The 16843-nt window shown below is 42.5% G+C and overlaps 1 protein-coding gene across 14 annotated transcripts in view; it reads left to right on the top strand.

The window, feature by feature from the left end:
• LOC139530302 (la-related protein 1-like) overlaps positions 1 to 16843 on the top strand; it is an 87812-nt gene that overhangs the window by 42632 nt on the left and 28337 nt on the right. For all 14 annotated transcript variants that reach the window (XR_011666000.1, XM_071326576.1, XM_071326573.1 and 11 more), the window contains 3 exons: positions 3958 to 4092; positions 7817 to 7979; positions 8524 to 8668. Coding sequence is in view for 13 of the 14 variants with exons in the window: in XM_071326576.1 (XP_071182677.1) it covers positions 3958 to 4092; positions 7817 to 7979; positions 8524 to 8668 (443 nt within the window). In the remaining variant the exon portion in view is untranslated. The remainder of the gene's footprint in view (positions 1 to 3957; positions 4093 to 7816; positions 7980 to 8523; positions 8669 to 16843) is intronic.

Below are 16843 nucleotides of genomic sequence, written 5' to 3'. Positions count from 1 at the left end.
GATGTAGATAAAATATTCATCCTATGCCTATTCCTCTCTGATTTTAGAATATACCGTTGCACAAACATGCTGATCTAGGCCTACACCAGCGGGGTATACTATAAAACGGGATCAATGAGTTAGCCAGCTAACTTTGATAAACAACCAGAAATAACCAGACATTTTCTGCTTCTTTAGAATGCTATATTTAGATATGAGATTTTGTTGAGTGAACTAGATCATTCCCGTTTTCAAGCTGATCATTCCAAAAAATTCAGTTATGTAATAATATTTAGGGAGGTGAGCTGGCTAGCTGGCATTGATCCTGCTTTATAGTATATCCCTCTGCACTGGTATTGGGCTGTATTATCTACAGTGCCTTCAGAATGTAGTCGTACTCCTTGACTTATTCCACATACTGTTGTGTTACAGCCTGCATTCAAAATGGATTAAGTTGCTTTTTTCCCTCACTCATCTACACACAATACCCCATAATAATAAAGGGAAAACATGTTTTTATTTTATTTGAGTGACTTTTTATAGCATATTTATATAAGTATTCACACGCTGAGTCAATACACGTTAGAATCCCCTTTGGCAGCGATTACAGCTGTGGGTCTTTCTGGGTAAGTCTCTAAGAGCTTTCCACACCTGGATTGTACAATATTTGTCCATTCTTTTCAAAATTCTTCAAGCTCTGTCAAATTGGTTGGTGATCATTGCTCGACAACCATTTTCAAGTCTTGCCATAGATTTTCAAGCAGATTTATGTCAAAACTGTAACTCAGCCACTCAGGAACTTTCACTGTTTTCTTGGTAAGCAATTCCTGTGTAGATTTGGCCTTGTGTTTTAGGTTATTGTCCTGCTGAAAGGTGAATTAATCTGTTTCTGGTGGAAAGCAGACTTAACCAGGTTTTCCTCTAGGATTTTGCCTGTGATTAGCTCCATTCTGTGTTTTTCTTTTTTTTATCATCCTGAAAAACTCCTTAATGATTACAAGCATATCCACAACAGTATGCAGCCACCACTATGTTTGAAAATATGGAGAGTGGAACACAGTAATGTGTTGGATTTGCCCCAAACATAGCACTTTATTCAGTACAAAAAGTTAATTACTTTGCCACATTTTTTGCAGTATTACTTTAGTGCCTTGTTGCAAACAGGATGCATGTTTTCGTTACGTACAGGCTTCCTTTTCACTATATCAATCAGGTTAGTATTGTGGCGTAACATCAAAGTAGTTGATCCATTCGTTCTATCACAGCCATTAAACTAACTGTTTTAAAGTCACTATCGGCCTCATGTTGAATTCCCTGAGTGGTTTCCTTCTTCTCTGGCAACTGAGTTAGGATGCCTGTATCTTTGTAGTGACTGGGTGTATTTATTCACCATCAAAGTGTAATTAACAACTTCACCATGCTCAAACGGATATTCAATGTCTGCTTTGTCTTGCTTTACCCATCTACCAATCGGTGCCCTTCTTGGCAAGGCATTGGAAAACCTCCGGGTCTTTGAGGTTGAATCTGTGTTTGAAATTCACTGCTGTGTGGGGTACAGAGATGAGGTAGTCATTAACAAATCATGTTAAACTCTATTGCACACAGTGAGTCCATGCAACTTATTATGTGACTTGTTAGGAAAGTATTTATTCCTGAACTTATTAACAAAGGGGTTGAATACTTATTGACTCAAGACATTTCAGCTTTTCATTTAATTCATTTGCTAAATAATTTAAAAATAATAATAATAATCTTCATGTATTTATACTCTGCCATTATGGGGTATGGTGTGTAGGCCAGTGACGACAACATCTCAAAGTAATGCATTTTAAATTCAGGCTGTAACACAGCAAAATGTGGAAAAAGTCAAGGGGTCTGAATACTTTCTGAAGGCACTGTAGCTTCGTTCGCTCTGACGATGTACATTTAGCTAGCTAGAGATTTAGCATTAGCGGGTAACAATTTATTTATTAGCCACAACTTGCTAAGGGAAGACAAACTAGCTGTTATTTGAAGAAGCAACGTGGAAAGCAGTATTGTTGTCACCTACATCGGCAGCATTGACCATGCATACTGTCACTGCAAGTGAACGGCAAAAACTGCTCTCCTTGAGTGATGGGGCTTGGTGTGTGTGGAAGGAGGGGAAGAAAGGACTCAAGTAGCAAACAGACACCCATGAGTCATAACCATGTCATAACAGCTGACAACTTGTCATAACCTGTCATAATATGGTCATAACACTGTCATGACTTATATTTGCGCCTGTTGTGACATATTGTTATTTTATGGCTGGTTACATAAGTGTCAAAACCCACATTTTATTCAGCCGAGTTTCCTTTCATTTGAAAGTTCATTTTTCAATTCCTTTGTTTTAATGAATGATTTAGTCATGTTTTTTAAATCGTGTTTTTAATAACTTGAATACACTTCATGACACTGTGAAGAAGCATTATGACCATCATAATCATATAAGCCAGATAGGCCTATCACATACATGCCCTTATATCAGTCATCAGTCAAAAAGAGGGTGTCTTGTCCTGCTCCTGCACTCTGCTCCTGCATTCATCCCAGTCATCAGCAACAGAGCATTGGGGTAGGTGCACGTCTGACATCAATGTATGAGCAGTTACAATGATAATTGAATGTGTTCAATTTCGGGAACGTTTATGTTATATAAAATGTACTGTTGACACGTAGGCTGCTGTAATAGCTGTGTTTTGCCTTGTGTGTAAGGCTTTTTGACACCTTATGTAGCCATAAAATAACGCAATGTGTTATGACCATGTGACAGATTGACATTTTGACATGGTTATTGCCGTGTTATGACGCTCGGTGTCAAGTAAAGTGTTACCAAGGGGCCACCGAATCAAACATTGAAATACCGTTAGGTAAAGTAAAAGCCCAAACCGGTCCATGTATCAATACCAGTCTATAGTAAAATACGGTATACCCTCTCAGCCATATATATATATATATATATATATATATATATATATATATATATATATATATATATATATACACTGCTCAAAAAAATAAAGGGAACACTTAAACACAATGTAACTCCAAGTCAATCACACTTCTGTGAAATCAAACTGTCCACTTAGGAAGCAACACTGATTGACAATAAATTTCACATGCTGTTGTGCAAATGGAATAGACAAAAGGTGGAAATTATAGGCAATTAGCAAGACACCCCCAATAAAGGAGTGGTTCTGCAGGTGGTGACCACAGACCACTTCTCAGTTCCTATGCTTCCTGGCTGATGTTTTGGTCACTTTTGAATGCTGGCGGTGCTTTCACTCTAGTGGTAGCATGAGACGGAGTCTACAACCCACACAAGTGGCTCAGGTAGTGCAGCTCATCCAGGATGGCACATCAATGCGAGCTGTGGCAAGAAAGTTTGCTGTGTCTGTCAGCGTAGTGTACAGAGCATGGAGGCGCTACCAGGAGACAGGCCAGTACATCAGGAGACGTGGAGGAGGCCGTAGGAGGGCAACAACCCAGCAGCAGGACCGCTACCTCCGCCTTTGTGCAAGGAGGAGCACTGCCAGAGCCCTGCAAAATGACCTCCAGCATGCCACAAACAGGCAGTTTGGAACTCTGTAGTGAGTGTTGCAACCGAGGACATAATATTTTTACTTGCTTCAGCACTCGGTGGTCCCGTTCTGTGAGCTTTTGTGGCCTACCACTTTGCTGCTGAGCCGTTGTTGCTCCTAGACGTTTCCACTTCACAATAACAGCACTGACAGTTGACCGGGGCATGTCCGAAATTTGACACTGACTTGTTGGGAAGGTGGCATCCTATGACGGTGCCATGTTGAAAGGCACTGAGCTTTTCAGTAAAGGTTATTCTACTGCCAATGTTTGTCTATGGAGATTGCATGGCTTTGTCTTTGATTTTATACACCTTTTAGCAATGTGTGGCTGAAATAGCCGAAATCACATATACTTTTGTATTATATTTTATGTTCTCAGACTGGTACAGAGGGAAGTCCGAGCGTGAATGGAGTAACGACCATGAGGTGTCCAGTGTGAGGAGCGAGGGTGCTCCCTTCCGTGCCGGGTTCCGGGGTCGTGGCAGGGGCCGGGGACGAGGCAGAGGCTCCAGAGGTAAGCTAAAAAAACATGTAAAATCTCCCCCCAAAAATGCATTACCATGTAAATGGTCAAAGTCATCATATTGTAACTATACTGAACAAAATTATAAACGCAACATGCAACAATTGTAAAGATTTTACTGAGGTGCAGTTCATTTAAGGAAGTTAGTCAACAGAAATAAAGGCCCTAATCTATGGATTTCACATGACTGGGCAGGGGTGCAGCCATGGGTGGGCCTTGGAGGCCCGCTTGGATGTACTGCCAAAATCTCTAAAACGACATTGGAGACAGTTTTATGGTAGCGAAATTAACATAAAATTCTCTAACAGCTCTGGTGGACATTCCTGCAGTCAGCGCGCTCTGTGGCATTGTGTTGTGTGACAAAACCGCTCATTTTAAAGTGGCATTTTATTGTCCCAAGCACAAGGTGCATCTGTGTAATAATGATGCTGTTCAGCTTAACACATTTTTGCACAAAATGAGATGAGCTTTTTGTGTGTATGGAACATTTCTGGGATGTTTTATTTCAGCTCATGAAACATGGGGCTGACACTTTACATGCTGTGTTTATATTTGTATTCAGTTTAGTTGGATACAGTCGACTCACATCTACTGAACTGTTCAGTGCAATTCACCTGTCTTTGTTCTCATGTATTTTTACCTACATGATAACCTAGATCTCAATGAAATCTAAGATCTTAATGATTGAATACAAGGAATGTCCTAAGCTATAGCATTTTTCAGGAGTAGACTGTAGAAAGTAACACATTACCCTAAAGATTTCAAACTCCATTTGAGGGGTCCAATTCAGTGCTTTATTTTAACAAACTTACACCTTCGCTGGTGTAGCGCTATAGGTCCGAAGTATTTTTTTGCTATTTTCACAGAGGCAGCTATGAGCAACATTTTTGGTGGTGGCACGAAAGGGCTGGGTTTCGATTAATAACTCAATTGTAGGTGTGGCGAGGGCTTGGCCATTCACTGGCCAATCAAGGCTTTCCACGGCTTAATACTGCATGTGGTTATCTTAACTTCTGTAGGTTATTGACAATCTTTGCTTTTTCATAAACTCCAATCTGAATTGGGGCGCAGAGTTCTCGTCCTAGTCGATTGTGGATTGATACTACAGTTTATTAAATGGCATGGGCTACAGTAAAGAATACTAGCAACAGTAAAATAAAAAAAAGTGTTTGCTTAATATGTTCATAACAGAAGAGCTGTAGCTTCGCCCAGCGGTGATGTGGAGTCTAGTAGTAACTAGAGAAAGTACACAAGCCAAGTGATCCACTTGCCAGGTTTATTGCTTCTTTATTAAGAACAACAGTTTTCAGCTGTGCTAACATAATTGCAAAAGGGTTTTCTATTGATCAGTTAGCCTTTTAAAATAATTAACTTGGCACGTTGTGTTAGCAAATCCATTGGAACACAGGAGTGATGGTTGCTCGTAATGGGCCTATGTACGCCAATGTAGGTATTCCATTAATAATCTGAAGTTTCCAGCTACAATAGTAATTTACAACATCAATGTCTACACTGTGTTTCTGATCAATTTGATGTTATTTTAATTGACAAATGTGCTTTTCTTTTAAAAACAAGGACATTTCTAAGTGACCCCAAACTTTTGAATGGTAGTGTATATGAATAATTAAAGATTGCTAGTAGATCTTCCATCGAGTCATAAAATGTTTGATATACCTATACTTTGATGGAGTGCCATCAAGGCCTGGGGTTTTCTGTCTGACAGGAGTCATTTGTTAACCATAGTTCGTTCTCTAAGTTTAAAAAAAAAAAAAAAAAAAAAAATTGTATCGTCGATAGTTTCACATGATTCTTAGGTAAGAAGCTGTCATAAAATTCTTTAAAGTTGGAAACACTTGGAAACACTTAAAAGATATATATATTCTACTATTATATATCCTTAGGTGAAACAAGGGTTTCTCCGTTAGTAACAATTTTCTGTACGTCCTTTTTTAATGCGTTTCTATGTTGAATGTTAAAGTTTATTAGATAAATTAAACCAGATTTCTCCTGAATACATTTCTCAAACTATTTTCGTTTTTCCTCAATTATTCAGTACTCATGTAAAACACTTTCCCACACCATTGATTTGTAATGGTAATCTTTCTCTGACAGTTTTGTTTTTGGGATAAAACATTTCATTGGCCTATAAAAGGCACTCTTAAAGGCATCTAATTGGGTAAGTGTGTATGCTGAACCTATATTGTGCAAGAAAAAATCTGTTTATGAATTCTTTAGTTTTTGTTAAAGTGCTGTCAGTCAATGAACTGGTTAAATTTTCAAAATCCCCTTAGTGGAAAATCATGAATTGTTACATGGAGGGCTATCAGCTGGATGGATCGAGCGCATTCGATCCTCTGTAGAACAACACTGTTGAATGGAGCTTCGCCACATGTCTTGAAGCCCAGCCCAATGGTGGAATGATCTGTCTGCTGGCTTTGCCTTGGTCTTGTGGGACCCTGATCCGGCCTCACTAAGGGAACAGTATAAACAAAGCAATTTAATAATTGTTAGGACGTGTCAACACCTGTGATCCCTCAGGGCAGTGGGGTTAGACATGGTGCTTGGGATTAGAGTTTGAAATAATTTCACTATTGGAGTAGTATCATAAATGTGTTGCGTATTCAAAATCCACGTGGGGTTTTATTAGCTTAAGTTTTTGACCCGAGCACTGCTGCGCGAGGGAGAGAGGGTGGGGCTCTATTGCTGCAGCTGTGGAGCGGCCGGTGTGAGATGAGAGGGTGGGGCTCTATTGCTGCAGCTGTGGAGGGGCCGGTGTGAGATGGGAGAGAGGGTGGGGCTCTATTGCTGCAGCTGTGGAGGGGCCGGTGTGAGATGGGAGGGAGAGAGGGTGGGGCTCTATTGCTGCAGCTGTGGAGGGGCCGGTGTGAGATGGGAGGGAGAGAGGGTGGCGCTCTATTGCTGAAGCTGTGGAGGGGCCGGTGTGAGATGGGAGGGAGATAGGGTGGCGCTCTATTGCTGCAGCTGTGGAGGGGCCGGTGTGAGATGGGAGCGAGCAGACGGAGGGAGAGAGGAACTTCTGTGAGTGCAATGTTTATTGTTCATTTCACTTTTGTATATTTTCTACCTCACTTGCTTTGGCAATGTTAACTTATGTTTCCCATGCCCATAAAACCCCTTGAATTGAGAGGGAGACGCAGTAGTACTCACACAAGTATTCGAATGCTGACGTCCGTTCGGATATTCAAAAATTCTACATCCCTAGCCTGGGCCTGTTGGTTTTGGCAACCAGCCTCTCCTCTCTCACCTCTAACGGGCCATGGGAGTCTGCCTCCGACAGGGAAACACTGCCACTCTTCATTTGAGGGGAAAGGGGGTGGAACAGGGGGAGAGGTGCAAAGGTGACACCCCCCCCCCCCCCTCCACCCACCCCCTGTTGTGATGAAACCTGCCGTTCTTCTCCTTCTCACTTGGCCGAGATCCACCTGTTTTGAGTTTTCAGATTCTTCCCTCTCCTCAGGAACACAGTGTTACTTTCAGAAGTCAAAGAATTTCCCCCCCGAGGGACATCAAATTTTAAATCTTAGCCAGCTCCGATTTGGTAAATCATTGCGCGCCTTCCCGGGATTCAACAGCTGTGCTGCAAATGTCTCCCTGCTGTTGTGAAGTCTTGTAGCTCTGTAGCCTTGCTGATCACTTGTAGTAGGCTTGTGACAGTGGCCCTGTAATGGTTTACTACTGCCGTGACTCCCACCAGGTCACTCTGACTACCATTATGGCTACAAGGCCTACAACGGGAAGGACGGCGCCTACGGACAGAAGTTTGGTGCTCCAGTGACCTATTACTACGACAACATGAGCAGCAATGACCTGTACACAGTGGACCAGGGGCTGCTCAAGGACTATGTCAAAAGGCAGATGTGAGTACTACCTACCGTTGGTTACTTTGCTTTAAATGTACTGCCATTGGTTACTACGCTTCATAAGTTCTACCATTGGCTACTACGCTTTATAGGTCAATGTTTCAAGAGGAAGCAGGTGGTGACTGTTGTTCAGCCTTGGAATAGTGTAATATAATATATATGCCATTTAGCAGACACTTTTATCCAAACCGACTTAAACATGCATGCATACTTTCTCATATGGGTGGCCCCAGAATATAACATGGAATCTGAATCAACGTGGCTTATACTATTTCCATTATCAAATTCCATCTCCTAAACAACTGATGACAATTGAAATTGAGTTTATCTCCAACTCAAACGAAACTGAGAACATAGGCAAATATTTAGTCTCAACTTTTCCCACATGTCATTGTATTCAACTTTTCACACATTTTATCATTGTATTCCCTGACAAGGGCTTTGCTGAAAGTTTTTATTCTATTGAACATGCCTTCATAATAAAGGCATTTTAATTATAGGAAGAGTACCTTGATCCTCCTTGTTTTTGAACTCTCCGTAGTGAGTACTACTTCAGCCATGACAACCTGGAGCGGGATTTCTTCCTGCGCAGGAAGATGGACCTGGAAGGCTTCCTGTCACTTGGCCTGATTGCCAGCTTCCACAGGGTGCAGGCCCTCACCACTGACGTCAACCTCATTATAGAGGTACACTCTGTTCCTTATTTACATGTTTATAGAGCCAGGTGGCTTTAGTCCCATAACTAAATACGTTTCTATGCCTCATCAGCTGTATACTTTGTAGGTAATTCATGGCTTTTCATTGAGCTTTGACTTGTAAAAACCAGTTTCTGCAGACCGTACTAAATAGAACTGATCTCCCTTTAAACGTTGATGTTTAATATCTGTCAATCTACAAAAGTATGTGGACACCCCTTTAAAATGTGGTTATTTGGCTATATCAGCCACACCCGTTCCTGACAGTTGTATCCAATCGATCACACAGACATGCAATCTTCATAGACAGACAAACATTGGCAGTAGAATGGCCTTACTGAAGAAATGAAATGGTTTTCCATGGCCGAGCAGCCGCCCACCAGCCATTCAAATCAAATCAAATTTTATTTGTCACATACACATGGTTAGCAGATGTTAATGCGAGTGTAGCGAAATGCTTGTGCTTCTAGTTCCGACAATGCAGTAATAACCAACAAGTAATCTAACCTAACTATTCCACAACTACTACCTTATACACACAAGTGTAAAGGGATAAAGAATATGTACATAAAGATATATGAATGAGTGATGGTACAGAACGGCATAGGCAAGATGCAGTAGATGGTATAGAGTACAGTATATACATATGAGATGAATAATGTAGGGTATATAAACAAAGTGGCATAGTTTAAAGTGGCTAGTGATACATGTATTACATTAAGATGGCAAGATGCAGTAGATGATATAGAGTACAGTATATACATATGAGATGGGTATGTAAACATTATATTAAGTGGCATTGTTTAAAGTGGCTAGTGATACATTTTTACATACATTTCCATAAATTCCCATTATTAAAGTGGCTGGAGTTGAGTCTATGTTGGCAGCGGCCACTAAATGTTAGTGGTCGCTGTTTAACAGTCTGATGGCCTTGAGATAGAAGCTGTTTTTCAGTCTCTCGGTCCCTGCTTTGATGCACCTGTACTGACCTCGCCTTCTGGATGATAGCGGGGTGAACAGGCAGTGGCTCGGGTGGTTGTTGTCCTTGATGATCTTTATGGCCTTCCTGTGACATCGGGTGGTGTAGGTGTCCTGGAGGGCAGGTAGTTTGCCCCCGGTGATGCGTTGTGCAGACCTCACTACCCTCTGGAGAGCCTTACGGTTGTGGGCGGAGCAGTTGCCGTACCAGGCGGTGATACAGCCCGACAGGATGCTCTCGATTGTGCATCTGTAGAAGTTTGTGAGTGCTTTTGGTGACAAGCCGAATTTCTTCAGCCTCCTGAGGTTGAAGAGGCGCTGCTGTGCTCACTAAGCACAAACCTTTGATGGGATATCGCTGCAGAATGCTGTGGTAGCCATGCTGGTTAAGTGTGCCTTGAATTCTAAATAAATCACCAACAGTCACCAGCCTTGATTTCTGAGGCTGGTAACTCTAATGAACTTCTGCAGCAGAGGTAACTCTGGGTCTTCCTTTCCTGTGGCGGCCCGCATGAGAGCCAGTTTCATCATAGCGCTTGATGGTTTTTGCGACTGCACTTGAAGAAACTTTAAAAGTTCTTAATGTTCCGTATTGACTGACCTTCATGTCTTAAAGTAATGATGGACTGTCATTTCTCTTTGCTTATTTGAGCTGTTCTTGCCATAATATGGACTTGGTCTTTTACCAAATAGGTCTATCCCTGGAAATAAGTCCCTGGAATGAGTAGGTGTCCAAACTTTTGACTGGTACTGTATAGTGCATTAGGAAAGTTCAGACCTTGACTTTTCTACATTTTGCTATGTTACAGCCATATTCTTAAATTGATTCAATTGTATTTTTTCCTCATCAATCTACACACAATACCCCATAATGATAATGCAAAAAATATCACATTTACATAAGTAATCAGACCCTTTACTCAGTGCTTTTTTGAAGCACCTTTGGCAGCAATTACAGACTTGAGTCTTGTGTATGATGCTACAAGCTTGGCACACATGTATTTGGGGAGCTATTTTCATGTCTCTCCAGAGATGTTCGATTGGGTTCAAGTCCGGGCTCTGGCTGGTCCACTCAAGGACATTGAGACTTGTCCTAAAGCCACTCCTGCATTGTCCTGGCTGTGTGCTTAGAATCGTTGTCCTGTTGGAAGGTGAACCTTTGCCCCAGTCTGAGGTCCTGAGCACTCTGGAGCAGGTCATCAAGGATCTCGCTCTACTTTGCTCCGTTCATCTTTCCCTTGATCCTGACTAGTCTCCCAGTCCCTGCCGCTGAAAAACATCTCCACAGCATGATGCTGCTACCATTCTTCACCGTAGGGATGGTCCCAGGTTTCCTCCAGATGTGACGCTTGGCATTCAGGCCAAAGAGTTCAATCTTGGGTTCATCAGACCAGAGAATCTTGTTTCTCATGGTCTGAGAGTCCTTTAGGTGCCGTTTGGCAACTCTTAGCGGGCTGTCTTGTGCCTTTTACTGAGGAGTGGCTTCCGTCTGGCCACTCCCAGAAAGGCTTGATTGGTGGAGTGCTGCAGAGATGGTTGTCCTTCTGGAAAGTTCTCCCATCTCCACAGAGGAACTCTGGAGCTATGTCAGTGACCATTGGGTTCTTGGTCACCTCCCAGACCAAGGCCCGTCTCCCCCGATTTCTCAGTTTGGCCAGGCAGCCAGCTCTAGGAAGAGTCTTGTTGATTCTAAACTTGCTCCATTTAAGAATGATGGAGACCACTGTGTTCTTGGACCTTCAATACTGCAGACATTTTTTGGTACCCTTCCCAGATTTGTGCCTCAACACATTCATGTCTCAGAGCTCTACAAACAATTCCTTCAACCTCATGGCTTGGTTTTTGCTCTTGGGTGCACTGTCAACTGTGGGACCTTATTTAGACAGGTGCGTGCTTATCCAAATCATGTGCAATCCATGGAATTTACCACAGGCGGACTAATCAAGTTATAGAAACATTTCAGGGATGATCAATGGAAACAGGATGCATCTGAGCTCAATTTCGAGTGTCATAGCTAATTCTCTGAATACTTATGTAAATAAGATACTTTTTAAATTTTTTCTAGATTTGGAAATTTACTAAAACCTGTTTTCGCTTTGTCATTGTGGGGTATTGTCGAAAGGCAATGCTCTTAACCGCAAGGCTACCTGCCACATACACTTTAAACCCCATATGCTCCTTTGACACCCCTCTTTGAAAGTCACTGAGATTTCTTCTTTTAGCCATGGTAGCCAAAATAATTGGTAACTGGGCATTTTTATACATGACCCTAAACTGAGAAATGGAGAGGGATTCTTCTGCCCTTAATGCACCACCATCAAGCAGCTTAGGGAAGAGAACCTCCGGCTGCAAGCTCGGCTGCGAGAAAAGGATGACCTGCTTTCTAAGTACACGACCTTGCTTTGGTCTAGGAAAACCGGATCTGTTTTAAATGCCTCCTATAGCAAAGCTGTTGATGAGTCGGGCGGCGTTGACCTGTCCCAATCCAACAGACAGATGTTCAGCTCAACTCCGCGGCCCATGGGAGACTGGACACTCACAAGGCGTAGGAGATCGGGAAGGCAGTCTGGCCACCCTTCATCTATCTGAGAAGATCTGATCCAGCTATCAAACAGCTTCTCCCCACTTGAGACGGACCTAACAGCCACGGGAGTCAGCATGGATCCTGGGTGTATACCAAAAACCTGTGGCCGCCCTGTGTCACCCACCCCCACACAGTTCAGCAGGTCGCTGACTGAAGACAGAACGGTCTCGTGCCATCCTCCACCTTTCTGGGGTTTCCGATGCCATCTGCTGGTGCTAAGAGTGAAGTTAGCCTGACTTGAAGCCTCCATCCGCCCTGCCTGAGGCAGTCCCATCCCACTCCCCCGCTTCCTTCCCGATCAGATTCCATCACGAGCACCATCATTGTGGGCAGCTCGATTGCGAGATTTTGCTACATTCTGTGGAACGACCAGGAGCCTGTATCATGATATCAACTCCCTCCTGCCCAAGGTTCTGACAAACTACTCCAATATTGACACCATCATCACTCAAATATGTTTTAATGACCTCCGCTTTAGGCGATCTGAGGAACTTAGGGAGGACTAAGTTCTCGCGAGCACAGGGAAGTGAATAATTATCTCTGGCCCCCTCCCGTGCTATCGAAGGGGTCCGGAAAGTTTTCAGCCGACTCGTTGCCCTAAACGAGAATCTGATGAAACTTTGCAAAGACAGGAATGTCTCTTCTGTGTGAACTTTGATTGGCTGTGGGTGCAACCAGCACTTTCTAAAAGAGACGGGATTCACCCTAACCGCAGCGGTTCCAGAATTATTTCCATTGTTTTAGAGACTAATGGACAGAGTCTGGTAGTTCTCCAGTCCTCACTATAAGCAACACAGGACTTGGAAAGCATGTCAACTCACTTAGAAATGTCACTATGGTTATTGTGAGTAACTGAATTGATGTTCCTTCCGCTAACTGTGTCTTCTAGTGAGTTTATACAAAATGTCTTCTACCATTATGATAGATTGGCGTCTGCCAGAGAACCTGATTTTCAACGTTAATAATTTGGTTATTCCTTTCGTTGCCTCGGGCTGAGTGGCCCACACTCATTTGAATATGGCGATTTTTTTAATGTTAGGTTTTACTAGTGATTTCTCGTGAATGACCCATTTTTGTTTTTCATGTTTCTCACTGAAACATGACTGTCTTCCAGATTATAGTGTTGCTCTTATTAAAGCCTCTGCCCCGACAACATCTTTTCATACTCTATTTTTACTAATGCTCTCAACTGTGAGGACAATTTGTTTGTCGGCTTGAGATCTCTTGAGCATCATGCTATACTTTTTAAAATATCAGCCACCAGTGCTGGCTATAAACCTGTATAGGCCACCAAAGCACTGCCCCACTTTCTTTACTCATTTCTCTGAACTTTTGTCTCTTGTCCTTGAGATATATTAATGTTGACAGACTGACTCTGAGGCCAATGCATTTATGAATCTTTTGAGCTCTATGGACTTTATCCAACATGTTTTCTGGGCCCACCCATAACCTCGGCCATACTCTGGACCTGGTTATTACAAAGGAGGTTTCTATTGACATATCCTCTTGTTGATGTTGCGTTATCTAAATGTGATGTCTTTGCGGCAGATAACAATCATTAGGCTGGCTATCAGTCAAGCAAAACCTGATGAGCATTTTGTGCCCTAGCCTACTATGCAAAGGCATATGGATTTATATTTTCCCTGGTTGACACAGACATTCTCAGGAAATTGATATCACAAATGTAAGCCAGCATTCTCGATCCTATCCCCACCACCTTCTTGAAAGTAGTTTTTAATTGCATATCTGAAGAAGTGCAAGCTATTGTTAATCACTCCCTGTTCACAGGCACTTTCCCCACTGCACTAAAAACTGCTATGGTGAAACCCCTTCTGAAGAACAGTAATCTTAGCAGCACAGAGACAGTCTTGGTTAACCTGATAAATGATCTTGGAGCCAACACAGATGCCAATCAGGTCTCTGTCCTTGTACTCTCGGATTTAAGTGCTGCATTCGACACTGTTGACCATGATGTCCTTCTGGACAGACTGGAGAGGTGGGTTAGCCTCTCCGGTCCAGTTCTAAATTGGTTTAGGACCCACTTAACCGGTCAAGAGTTTGTCATCACCCTAGGTGAACATAACTCAGAAAATACATACCACATGTGGCGTTCCACAAGGTTTGATTTTGGGTCCGGTACTGTTCAGTTTATATACAGTACCCCTTGGCAGCGTTATCAGACAGCACAGAATTTAATTTTCACTGCTACACAGGCGATACACAACTTTTTTACATTTCTGTGTCACCAGAGGATTTTAGCTCAATGGATAAATTGTTAGACTGTATTGGTGATTTAAATACTGTGATGGCTCACAACTTCCTCTTGCTGAATCAAGACAAACCGAGTTACTGTTGGAGCCAAAGCATAGAGAGAGAATCTGGCCTCACATTTGAATTCACGGGTAATAAAGATAAAAAAACGTAGGTGTAATTTTAGATTCTGAATTCCGTTTTGAATCACACGTTAGGAATGTGACCAACATAGCTTTTTACCACCCGAGGAACATTGCCAGGGTGCTGCCGTTTCTCGCTCAAGCTGATCGAGAGACTCATCCATGCTTTTATTACAAGCAGGCTTGACTTCTGTAATGCTCTCCTGTCTGGTCTACCCAAGAAAGCCATTGGTCAACTGCAAAACATACAGAATGCTGCAGCACAAGTACTGACCAAGACCAGACATAGAGCACACATTATACCGGTTTTAAAGTCTGGCTGCACTGGCTGCCTGTGAGTTTTAGAATTAATTTAAATAATATTCTATTGGTTTTTAAATCAATCCACAATTGTGTCAGACATGCTATTTATTTATGTACCCAGTAGGTCCCTCAAGTCCTCTGCCACTCGCCTTTTTACTATCCCAAAGCCTAGGACCAAGAGGCATGGAGGCAGCCTTTAGTTACTATGCCCCCAGCCTCTGGAATAGCCTGCCCGAGAACCTGAGGGGGGCTGAAACGGTGGACTTAATTAAGAGATCTTAAAACACACCTTTTTAGCACTGCTTTTCCTTAGGGTGCTTTTTAGTCTGATTTTATTGTGGTGATTAAAAATATATATATCCTCTGTAGTAAATATTTCAGTTTTTTAAATTTTTGTTAGTTTTTTCCTGTGAAGCACATTGTTGCATCCATGTCTGAAATGTGCTGTATACAGTGCCTTCGGAAAGTATTCAGACCCTTTGACCTTATCCACATTTTCTTACGTGACTGCCTTATTCTAACATGGATTAAATAAAAACATTTCCTCAGCAATCTACACGCAATACTCCATAATGATGAAGCGAACCCCTTTTTTTTTGTTTTTTTTTTTTGTTGCAAATCTATTAAAAATTATTAACAGAATTACCTTATTTACATAAGTATTCAGACCCTTTTGCTTTGAGACTCGAAATTGAACTCCGGTGCATCCTGTTTCCATTGATCATCCTTGATGTTTATACTTGATTGGAGTCCGTCTGTGGTAAATTCAATTGATTGGAGATGATTTGGAAAGGCACTCACCTGTCTAAATAAGGTCCCAAAGTTGACAGTGCATGTCAGAGCAAAAACCAAGCCAAGATGTCGAAGGAATTGTACGTAAAGCTCCGAGTCAGGATTGTGGAGAAGCACAGATCTGGGAAAAGGTACCAAAAAATATCTGCAGCCTTGAAGGTCCCAAAGAACACAGTGGCCTCCATCGCTCTTAAATGGAAAAAGTTTTGAACCACCAAGGCTCTTCCTAGAGCTGGCTGCTCGGCCAAACTGAGCAATTGGGGGAGAGTGGCCTTGGCCAGAGAGGTGGCCACAAACCCGATGGTCACTCTTGACAGAGCTCCAGAGTTCAGGCCTTTCTGGTAGAGTGGCCAGACAGAAGCCACTCAGTAAAAGGCACAAGACAGCCTGCTTGGAGTTTGTCAAAAGGCACCTAAAGGACTCTACCATGAGAAACAAAATTCTCTGGTCTGATGAACCCAAGATTGAACTCTTTGGCCTGAATTCCAACCGTCATGTGTGGAGGAAACCTGGCACCATCCCTAGGGTGAAGCATGGTGGTGGCAGCATCATGCTGTGGGGATGTTTTTCAGTGGCAGGGACTGGGAGATTAGTCAGGATCGAGAGGAAAGATGAACGGAGCAAATCACAGCGAGATCCTTGATGAAAACCTGTACAGAGCGCTCAGGACCTCAGACTGGGGCAAAGGTTCACCTTCCAACAGGACAACAACCCTAATCACACAGCCAAGACAACGCAGGAGAGGCTTCAGGACAAGTCTCTGAATGTCCTTGAGTGGCCCAACCAGATCCCAGACTTGAACCTGATCGAACATCTCTGGAGAGACCTGAAAATAGCTGTGCAGTAACGCTCCCCATCCAACATGACAGAACTTGAGAGGATGTGTGGAGAAGAATGGGAGAAACTCCCCAAATACAGATGTGCCAAGCTTGTAGCATCGTACCCAAGAAGATATACCCAAGAAGACTGCTTCCACAAAGTACTGAGTAAAGGGTCTGAATACTTATGTAAATGTGACATTTCAGTTTATGTAATACATTTGCAAAAATGTATTCAGACGTATTTTTGCTTTGTCATTATGGCGTATTGTGTGTTAGATCAATTTTATAATAAGGC

The sequence above is a fragment of the Salvelinus alpinus genome, chromosome 9, assembly GCF_045679555.1.
Source record: "Salvelinus alpinus chromosome 9, SLU_Salpinus.1, whole genome shotgun sequence".
Taxonomy (NCBI): domain Eukaryota; kingdom Metazoa; phylum Chordata; class Actinopteri; order Salmoniformes; family Salmonidae; genus Salvelinus; species Salvelinus alpinus.
Note: the sequence above shows the minus strand (reverse complement) of the source record. Positions and strands in the feature narration are given on the sequence as shown.